This window comes from Triticum dicoccoides, chromosome 3B (assembly GCF_002162155.2).
Source record: "Triticum dicoccoides isolate Atlit2015 ecotype Zavitan chromosome 3B, WEW_v2.0, whole genome shotgun sequence".
NCBI classification, from domain to species: domain Eukaryota; kingdom Viridiplantae; phylum Streptophyta; class Magnoliopsida; order Poales; family Poaceae; genus Triticum; species Triticum dicoccoides.
The window spans coordinates 396853288-396864151 of record NC_041385.1 but is presented as its reverse complement, the minus strand read 5'-3'; the positions used below and the strand labels follow the sequence as shown (position 1 = coordinate 396864151).

Here is a 10864-nt window from a genome sequence, read left to right as displayed (position 1 = left end):
TCTAGACATACTTTTGATCCTACAGCCGTGTGTGAAATGGTCGTTCCTCGAGATATGAGATCATGTGGCAGCGTGACCCGACCCTCCCATCTATCATTGTTGACGCCTTGGCAAGAGTACGCCCGAGGGGTGACCTTCGTTCGGTGGCTAAGTTGGTCAAGAGCGTGTTGCTGGATTTGAAGGAGTGGAGCTCCAAGAATTTTGGCAATGTACTTCGTGATATAGAGAAATTAAGAGTTGAGCTTGAATCACTTCAATTACTTAATGCTGATCGGGCGAAGATTCGAGAGAAAATGAATCAATTGGATGAACTCCTTTACCGCGAGGAGATGCTTTGGCTTCAAAGATCACGGATAACCTGGCTAAAGGAAGGGGACAAAATACCTCCACCGTAGATCTGTATGGCGGGCGAGGAGGAATTTTATTCAGAGATTAAGAAAACAAGATGGGACATGGTGTTCAGCTCCCACATGCATGGAGAGGATGGCGTCTTCTTACTTTCAGGAGGTTTATACTAAAGACCCCCACTATTTCTCCAACCTTGATGTTGGATTGTATGGCTTCTAAGGTAACCGTTGATATGAACATTTCATTATGTGCACCATTTACTAAACAAGAAGTGTCAGATGCATTATTTCTGATCGGGCCTCTAAAAGCACCGGGGGTGGATGGTCTCCCCGCTAGGTTTTATCAGAGAAATTGGACGATGCTTAAGGTGGAAATTATAGCGGCGGTTTTAAGATATATATTTTTTTGAAACTGGGTCTATGCCAGAGGGAGCGAATGTTACTGCAATTGTCTTAATACCCAAAGTGTAGTACCCAAAAGAGATGAAAGATTTCAGACCAATTAGCCTTTGTAATGTGGTTTACAAGATTGTCTCGAAGTGTCTAGTAAATCGTCTCAGGACTCACCTGACCGGGTTAATTTCTGAAAATCAAAGTGCTTTCATTTCAGGGAGACTTATTTCAGATAATTCTATAATTGCATTTGAATGCATTCATCATATCCATACACAGAGAAGCTCACCACTGTGTGCATATAAGTTGGATCTGTCGAAGGCCTATGACCGTGTGGATTGGGACTTTCTGGAAGGCGCCCTAATCAAATGGGGTTTTGCACCATAGTGGATTTATCTTCTCATGGCTTGTGTGAAATTAGTGAAATACTCGGTTAAATTTAATGGGAAGTTGTTGGATTCTTTCATACCCACGAGGGGGCTTCGTCAAGGTGACCCTTTGTCGCCCTTTCTATTCTTAATTGTTGTTGACGCCTTGTCTGCTTTTGTGCATAAGTATGTGGCGGAGATGGGCCTAAGGGAAGTGACTATTTGTCGTAGGGCCCCTACTATCACACATCTGTTATTCGCAGATGACTCTCTTTAATTTTTTGAAGCGTCACCACAACAGGCAATGTTGATTAAAGATTTGTTGAGCACTTATTCGTTTTCAACGGGACAACTCATAAACCCCTCAAAGTGTTCCATTCTTTTTTCTCACAAATGTCCTAGTGCGGTGATGGATGAAGTGGAAGGAGTTTTGGATATCTCTCAATAGGTGTTCGACCCAAAGTATTTGGGTCTGCCGGTTCCCGATGGAAGAATAAATAAGGGTATGTTTGAAATAGTGCAGGTCAGCCTCAGTAAAAGTCTTGGTGATTGGAGTGGGCAGTATATGTCTTCTGGTAATAAGGAATTTCTGATAAAAGCAGTTGCCCAAGTAATTCCCACATCTGTTATGAGTGTTTTCGTTTGCCCGCATTGGTCTGTGATGATCTTACTCGTATGATGCAGCAATACTGGCGGGGAGTTGAGAAGGGCAAAAGGAAGATGGCATGGCTGAGTTGGAATAAAATGGTATTACCAAAGTCTAAAGGGGGTATGGGTTTCCGTGATATGTGTGCTTTTCACCAGGCTCTTCTAGCAAAACAAGCATGGAGACTGTTGGACACCCCATAAAGCTTATGTGCACGTTTATTGCGTGCGAAGTACCCAGAGGGTAATTTGTTAGATACAATCTTTTCTGGGAATTCGTTGGCTGTCTAGAAGGGGATTGAATATGGACTTGAGTTGCTCAAGAAGGGTGTGATTTGGCGAGTTGGTAATGGGCAGTCTGTTAGAACGTGGCGGGACCCTTGGATCCCTAGAGGCCCGTCCTTCAGACCAATTACACCATAGGGCAGTTGCAGGCTCAACTATGTTTCAGACTTCTTGGATGAACATGGTGTATGGAATTCTGAACTTTTATCACAAACTTTTTGGCCAATGGATGTTAAGGAAATTTTGAAAATCAGGGCGTCACCAAGGCAACGGGAGGATTTTATTGCCTGGCAGCCAGAGCGCACAGGCATGTTTACTATTTGTAGTGCTTACCATGTAGCCATGAGTACACATGAGGACCAATTTGGTAATGAAGCCTCTAGCTCCTGTCCGGATGGGTCGAGGAGACTTTGGAATCTAGTTTGGCAAGCTAAAGTTCCACAAAAGATGAACATTATTGCATGGAAGGCGAGTTCCGGAGCATTGGCAACAACAAAAAATAAATCTATCCATCATCTACAGATGTCCACTATGTGGTATACATGAAGAATCATCTTTCCACACGTTAGTGACATGTGATCACACCGTTGGTTTATGGGAGTGCATGCGCCAGTTTTGGCCGTTGCCGCTAAAATCTACACTTTGTAGTTTTGGCCGTTGCCGCTAAAATCTACACTTTGTGATACGGACCAGGATTGGCTATTGCTAGTACTTGATAAGTGCCAAGAGGACACCCGGAGCATGATTATTTTATTATTATGGCGCATATGGCATGTACAAAATGACATAGTGCATGGGAACGAGGTACCTCCGATTACTACGTCTGTAGAGTATCTATGCAACTACTGGCAATCTATTAATGCAGCCCAAAGGTACTCCGTGGAAGATATCCTAAAGGGCAAGATGCCACTTATTATCGAAACAGTTAAGGCCACGCCAAGGATTCCTAATACACTTGCCTGGACGCCTCCTCCAGTGGGTAAGGTGGCGCTCTCGGTCGATGGCGCTTTTTCTGAATCGGATGGCACTGCGGCCTCAGGGATGATCTTACGGCACATTGATGGGACTGTCATATTTGTTGCGTACAGGTATTGTTCAACTGTAATAATGCACTGAAAGCGGGGATACATGCGATGACGCAAGGCGTGGCTCTTGCACTACAACACACCAGGCTTCCAGTCATCGTGCAGTCAGATTCGTCTATGGCACTATCTATTTGAAAGGTGAATCTCTCTTCGGTCACCATACGGCCATCTTGCCCTGGAGATCAATGCCCTGAGAGAGGGCCGGGAGTTTATTCCACAGAAGCTTCACCGTACCCAGAATAGAGTTGCAGATTGCTTAGTGAGATATAGTCGTACTGAATGTAGCACAGCTGTCTGGCTACATAGAGGGCCCCGGTGTACCGAGGATTTCTTGCCTCTCAATTGCAACTCTATCATTTTGGAATAAAACTCTTTTTAGCCCCGCAAAAAAAAAAGCAATGGAACTCTCAGAAATCAGTTCGCTGAACTGCATGAGGTATGCCATGAACAAAAAGTCTTTGTTGGGGAGATGGCTAATAGGAACTGGATTCTCAGTTGTAGGAAATGGCTAATTGCTGATCAAATGATCCAGCCGAACAGGCTAAGGAGAATTCTTCTTCCTGTAGCTATAAGGGATGTGGGTGAGGATATTTCTAGATGGACATGGAATATTAAGAAGAAATTCACTGTTAAATCTGTCTACAACCATTTGTATGACATGGGTCAGGACAGATCTTTCAAGCATTTGTGTAAAGCTGAGATTCCATTAAAAATAAAAAACCTGGTTGTGGCTAATTTGGCATAATGCTATAGCTATCAAGGACAATATGCTGAAAAGAAACTGGGCAGGTGACCCTTTGTGCCGATTCTGCCCAGAGAATGAGGATATTAATCACCTCTTCTTTGGCTGGAACCTGTAGGTCTTTCCGTTTTTGGTTGTTTCTCGTTTTGCATCAAGACGCTTTATATTTGTTCAATTATCTGATGATAGATTGATAGTGGAACCCAATCCAATATGGATTGTATTGAAGAAGAAAAATCTCGCTGCACATTCTGTCGGTTGCCAAACACGCCCATAGTTTTGTTATTTATTTTCTGGATTTAGGTAGGTTATTTAGTTCATACAAAAAAGTCATTAACTTCCACTTTCGTGTAGCAAACTACGTACAACATAAGTTCAACACAACAACCATAAGCTAAGCCCATTGCTGAAAACCTGGAAATGCTCATTAAACTAAATGTACCAGAACCAAAGTACCGAGAATGCGTTATATAAACCTATTTCCAGAAACATAATACAGGATAATTACATTGTTTAATTTACAGTTGAAGATCCCTACACATACTCCACGACATGTGCAATGCACTGATTGGGATGAACCCTGCAGATTCAGATGTAGATTAGTTGTTTTTTAGCCAAGCAATGATATAGATCAATTGACAACCCTCTTTTTGATAAATTTAAACAAAGCTTCGCTTCAGCAACTATTACATCAGATAGCTTCAAGAACTTACACTTCTTCAATAGATCCATCGTTAATTGCATGAATTCAGTGGAATTCTTTGGGCTTGCTGCTTGAGGTTTTTCCACATTTCATCTGCAGATGCACAACATGGTCAGAAACTCGAATAGTCTTATCAGCTAATATAGATAATCAATGAAATGAACCATTTAGGTCATGGATATTCGAGAATACGTAGGAAACAGAAAAGCATATCATTGTGTAGTAAATACAAATATTCTAAACATCATACCTGATTCTCATGCTAAATTCAATAAGAGCACTTCAAAAAGAAAAGATTGTAATAAGGAGTAAAGATATATTATTCTCTTCTTTCTTCCTTGAAATATTAAACAACAAGCTCTCATTAACTAATTGCCATAAATCCCAATTGTAAGAACACTAAAAAGCTACTCCATCCCCAAAATGAATGGTGCTTTTGGCTTTTCAGTCTTCAATGTATGGCTTTGATTACTGGATATTCAATTTGGTGCCCGGGCTCATCTGCACCCGGTGAATAGTAAATTCAAAAAAAATACTTTCAAAAACTTATGAGAAAAATTAGGTGAAAGATGTTCCAACGCGTGATGTTCCTGCCAAATTTCAACTAGTTCGGACATCCGAGGAGCTCATGGAAAAAAAGATAAAAATCGGTCAAAACAGTATGAACAGTAACCTTTCTTACAGCCCTAAATTTTGTCCTTTTTGCTGAGAGCTACTGAAATGTCCAAACTCCACGAAATTTGGCACGGACTTCATGCACATGAGCATCAAGACATGGTATTTTGCAAGATAAACACAACGATACCATTCGTATCCGCCTAATCCATATACTTTGGTGTAGTGCATCGAAGACCGCGAACAGTCAAGCATGCCTTACATTTTGGAGGGAGTAATTTAGGTGTGGCATGCAACCACGCATGCCCAAAGTGACATGCAACCTAAGTACTGCGTCTGTTTCAAGATATCTATTTTCAGTCTGCCATGCGCACAGGCCAAGAAAATAATTCATCAAAAATGATTGTGCATTTATGCATACCTTAGTGAAATGACATGCTGCAACAATTTAACATCTACCAGCACAATTTTCATACAAATCCAAATGGCTTAGTGTGTATTAGTGGTCAGAGTTTTAAAAATTTGACTGCACATTCCATGGCAAGATCTATTAACAACATAGGTAGTATCACAAATAATAAAGTACTACCTCCGTCCCAAAATATAAGACGTGCAAAAAGTCTTATATTTTAGGACGGAGGTAGTATTATGTTGGCAAGGTTTAGTTTGTATTAGTGGTCAGTGTTTTAAAAATTCGACTGCACATTCCAAGGCGAGATCTATTGGCAACAGAGGTAGTATCTCGAATAATAAAGTATTATGTTGGCAAATAGTCAGGGTAAGGTACACTGCAACTATCATTTAACAAATAACATCACCTATGTTTTTAAGGCGACGCCTTACCGCCTTAGGGAGGGGGGGCGCTTTGGCGCCTAGGCGACGCCTAGGCGGGCGCTTTGGACGCCTAGGCGCCCAAAGCGGTCGATTTTCCAAAGCGGAGGGGGAGCGCTTCGACGCCTAGGCGTCGCCTAGGCGTCGCCTTAGGGACGCTTTAAAAACATAGAACATCACAATAAAAGAGTGGAGCGAAACATGCCTTTAAATATGTGCAACAGATGATGTCATTATGTATTAGCCATGGTATATTTTCGAACAAGCTGCTCATATAATGGAAGATGATTCTTAGAAACGAAGACCCTGAACCTGTAAGCAGATGAAAACAAGATATTTCAAAGGTTTGATACTCCCTCCGTCCCAAAATAAGTGACTCAACTTTGTATTAACTTTGTACTAAAGTTGAGTCACTTAATTTGGGACAGAGGGAGTAGTTAATTCTCTGTCAGTCCTGAGCACAGTAAATAATGAAGATTACAGCACATGTAGTTTTACCCTTCAAGAAGTGTGAGTCGCCCTGGAGAAGAAAACAGTTTCGCTATTGCTTCTAGTGAGTCTTTGATGTGCATGGTTTTCAATTTTAAGGCCTTCATAAATTCAACAAACTCTCCATACTCTGCAGTACTGAGCTTTTCTCGAGCCTAATAGAAATATCCAAAGCTAAGGATTATTATCTCATACATGAGTGCAAAAATAAACACATTAACAAGATAGCAGTTACTCCGCAAAGCGCAAGACAAAATCAAATTACAGAGAGCAAGCACAAGCAGCATACCAGCTTCAAGAAGGCCGGTCCAGTAGTAGATTCCTGGCCTCCACATCTTTCTTGAATAGCCTCATTCTTTTCACATGCTTGTTCAATGGTACTTCTTTTTGATGGAGGTGTAGATTGTTGACCTCGGTTTCCAGTCAAAGCTCTCGACTCAACATTATGTTTCAATTGTGAAGAGACATCTGCTATTTTAGCCTTCTTAAGCCTCATAGACTTTAAGGTATGTTCCTTCAATTGTCCATGCATGGTCGCATTATCGGTCAAATCAACAACCTGAGAATCCTGAGAAAATTGGCCCCTTGAGGATGCGAGCTGTGAAGAAGTGGAACAGCCATGTTTCATAGGAAGGGTAGTGCGATTGGCAGGAGTGATCTGGGTAAACTTCATATAGTTGTTTTTTCTGGTGGTTGCATTCAATGATACTGTAGTTCCCCGGTGCTCATTTACTGCTGTGGCAGGCTAGCAAGAGATAGAATATCATCTATAAACCGGAAGTACTAAACGGACTACTGATTATCGAAGTGAATGCAAAGTATATAGACATACCGAGTCAGATAGAATCTCCTGCGGCAGACATTTGTCTGCAGGCGGTGTAACGCTATCTGCATGCAACAAGCATTTTTGCAATTCTTAAATGGTAACTAAAAAATATCAATAAAGTAAGAAATTAGCATAAACAATGTTGCAGATCAGCCCAAATACAATACTCTCTCCGTTCCAAAATATATGGTGTATTAAGTTTTTTCAAAAGTCAAACATGCACAGCCCAAATTCAATATAATAGTAATTAAACACAGCAATTCATAGCATATAAACCAGAACAGCAAGAAATGTCATGTTGTTCATTTCCATTGTTGTGCTGTACAACATGGACCAACCTATAATCAGCATTCAACAACCGGTTTAGTCACCATTTAAGCCCATGTTTAGCAAGCTTCAAAGATCAAACCATCAAGAAGCAAACCAGGCAAAAGTTGAAATAACAATCAATTAAATATTTCAGCGGACGTCAACTGGCATTAAAAGAATGACAAAAGCAAACAAAGAGTATCATCTCAAGATTCAAAACAGGGTCCTTACCATTACAGTCCATCTCTTTTGGGTCTACACAAACTTTATCCCGGAAAAATCTTGTCAATGTTTGAACTACTTCCCCATACTTAGAGTAGCACTGCAGGGAAAATATTAGTAGAGATATCTCAAAGAAGCAGGATAAAATCAATAAGCATACCTTTATACACAAGGAAATATTAGTAGAGATATCTCAAAGAAGCAGGACAAAATCAACAAGCATACCTTTATATAAGGTTTGAGCCAGTAGGACATCTGGGATTGGTAATTTGGCCACACAAACCTGCAAATCATGTGCAGTGTCAAGAATCTCACTTAATTCAAAAGGATAGCTCTTAAAAATTCATTAAAAAGCTTTCTGACCACATGAGATTCAAGATAAAAAGCCATTGGACATAGTGTAACCATGTGATCCTTGGAATTCTATATGTTAAGTTGACCTTAGATAACAGAACCAAACAGGATATCTTGATATTTCAAGGTGATCCTTTTCAAGGATTATTGGAAGTGTCTTCTTATGCTAGGTGGATTGTCTCCTTCAAAAGGGACATTTGGCACATTTCTCATTGACTGGTTAAGCTCTTTAACAATGTAAGGGCTAGGGTTGCTGCAGAAATGTCATCTGGAATGCTAAAACAGCAGACATGTAAACAGAGGAAATGCACAAAGTAAACGCGGAACACTGAAAACACTTTATTGTGGTGTTATCCCATTGGGAGGTTTAGCAGAAAACTATGCATATACTCCTTGCAAGGAACATTTAACTGGATTTAGACCTTTCGTCACAGTAAATAATTGCTCCATAGTCATGGCGATGTCTGATGACGCGTCCAACAGCCTGATTGACAGCCCTTGCTGCTTGTTGTACATACCACTCCTCTCCTGTCAAAGTCTACAAGATGTTTAAAATTCATTTTAAATTCCAAGTATGTAAGCAGAGGGATGGAATTACATTACAACAACAACAACAAGTAAGCCTTTAGTACCAAACAAGTTGGGGTAGACTAGAGCTCATGGTTCTGGCACGTGGATAGCTAACTTCCGCACACCCCTGTCCATGGCTAGTTCTTTGGTGATATTCCAGTCCTTCATATCTCTCTTTGCAGACTCCTCCCATGTCAAGTTTGGTCTACCCCCGACCTCTCCTGACATTATCAGCACGCTTTACCGTCCGCTATGCATTCGAGCTTCTGAGACACTTTAACCGTTCGCTACGCATTCGAGCTTCTGGAGACGCTTTAACCGTCCGCTATGCATTCGAGCTTCTGGAGGCCTGCGTTGTATATGCCCAAACCATCTCAGACGATGCTGGACAAGTTTCTCTTCAATCGGTGCTACCCCAACTCTCACGTATATCATCATTCTGGACCCGACCCTTTCTAGTGTGGCCACACATCCATCTGAAAATCGCATCTCCGCTACACCTAACTGTTGAACATGACGCCTTTTAGTCGGCCAACACTCAACGCCATACAACATTACGGGTCGAATCGCCGTGCCATAGAACCTGCCTTTTAGCTTTTGTGGCACTCCAGAAGCTTTGTGCCACTTCATCCATCCGGCTTTGATTCGATGGCTCACGTCTTCATCAATATCACCATCCTTCTGCAGCATTGACCCCAAATATTTAAAGGTGTCCTTCTGAGATACCACCTGCCCATCAAGGCTAACCTCCTCGTGCCTAGTAGTATTGAAACCACACCTCATGCCTAAAACCTTTCAATTCCAAAGTTTCCTCCATAGCTCTAACTTCCTATTAACCCCCGTCCGACTATCGTTGACTAGCACCACATCATCCGCAAAGAGCATGCACCATGGGATATCTCCTTGTATATCCCTTGTGACCTCATCCATCACCAAAGCGAAAAGATAAGGGCTCAAAGCTGACCCTTGGTGCAGTCCTATTTTAATCGGGAAGTCCAATGTCGCCATCACACCATATGAAGGTCCTTCTTATACTGAGGGACAACACTCTCTCCAGGTATCACCTTACAATCTCGGAAAGCACGCATGTCTCTTTTTAAAGAGGGTGTTAGCTATGATCATGACGTAGGCTACAGCTAAGCTTAAGACATCTTCTCCTTAATTCCTGATGCCTTAGCCAAACCACCATGCACCCCTACGAAACATGTGTTAGATGTACCCACGTGGCCATTGAGGTCTCCTCTTGTTAAGAGGCTCTCGCCAATAGGTACGCTCATAACCTTGTCTTCCACGCATTCCCAAAACTACCTCTTGGTGTTCTTACTGTGGCCTACTTGCGGGGCATAAGCGTTGATAACATTAAGAACTAAGTCCCCAACTACCAGCTTCACAGGGATGGAATTACATTGCATGCATAAAGTACATTTGTTTCAAGTTCCCGATATAAACACATCTAATTGATTAAAGGAACAACAATATGACTAAGGAACTTTTTCGGCGGAGGTTTATTTTTTAAAGCAAGACGGCCTAAATGGCACTTAGACTATTGATCATGTATAAGATTAGGAAGAGTGATAACTTCTACCACAAATTTATTTGAAAGGTTCCATATCAAAGAAAATATTGCTGGAAGCCCGTCAGACTCCACCTATCGAGGACTAGACATAGGAAATGCTGAAAATGAACTTGTGCAAGCCCTTGGATATATATTCTCATGGATGTGAACTGCCTAAAACCTGTAGAGGGTAGTGTTGGACGCTAGTCCTTTTACCCCGAGAGCGAGTAGTTTCAGGTACCTTCTTGAGCCAGCCATGCTACCATGGGGGTATTTGTCAAGGATTCAAGTTCGTTGACCCTTGCCTGATTCAAAAAAAGGGGCCTACCATGCTCTAGAGCTTGTAGGGATTCATGATCAAGGATGGACTTCATCGGCAATGCAGTTCGAATCCAGATTTCAGGCTTCACATCATCGTGCGCATCAGCCAGACTACCATGCTCTAGAGCTTGTAGGGATTCATGATCAAGGATGGACTTCATCGGCAATGCAGTTCGAATCCAGATTTCAGGCTTCACATCATCG

General features: G+C 41.7%; 1 protein-coding gene across 3 annotated transcripts in view; it reads right to left on the bottom strand.

Annotated features, from left to right (window-relative positions):
* Positions 1–4268: 4268 nt before the first annotated feature.
* The window catches only part of LOC119276191 (regulator of telomere elongation helicase 1 homolog), a 14163-nt gene continuing 7567 nt past the window's right edge, over positions 4269–10864 (bottom strand). For all 3 annotated transcript variants that reach the window (XM_037557201.1, XM_037557203.1, XM_037557202.1), the window contains 9 exons: positions 8637–8752; positions 8086–8143; positions 7870–7960; positions 7336–7391; positions 6793–7248; positions 6513–6658; positions 6220–6326; positions 4579–4661; positions 4269–4445 (listed from right to left, as the gene is read on the bottom strand). In XM_037557201.1, the coding sequence (XP_037413098.1) occupies positions 6248–6326; positions 6513–6658; positions 6793–7248; positions 7336–7391; positions 7870–7960; positions 8086–8143; positions 8637–8752 (1002 nt within the window). In that variant the 3' untranslated portion in view covers positions 4269–4445; positions 4579–4661; positions 6220–6247. The remainder of the gene's footprint in view (positions 4446–4578; positions 4662–6219; positions 6327–6512; positions 6659–6792; positions 7249–7335; positions 7392–7869; positions 7961–8085; positions 8144–8636; positions 8753–10864) is intronic.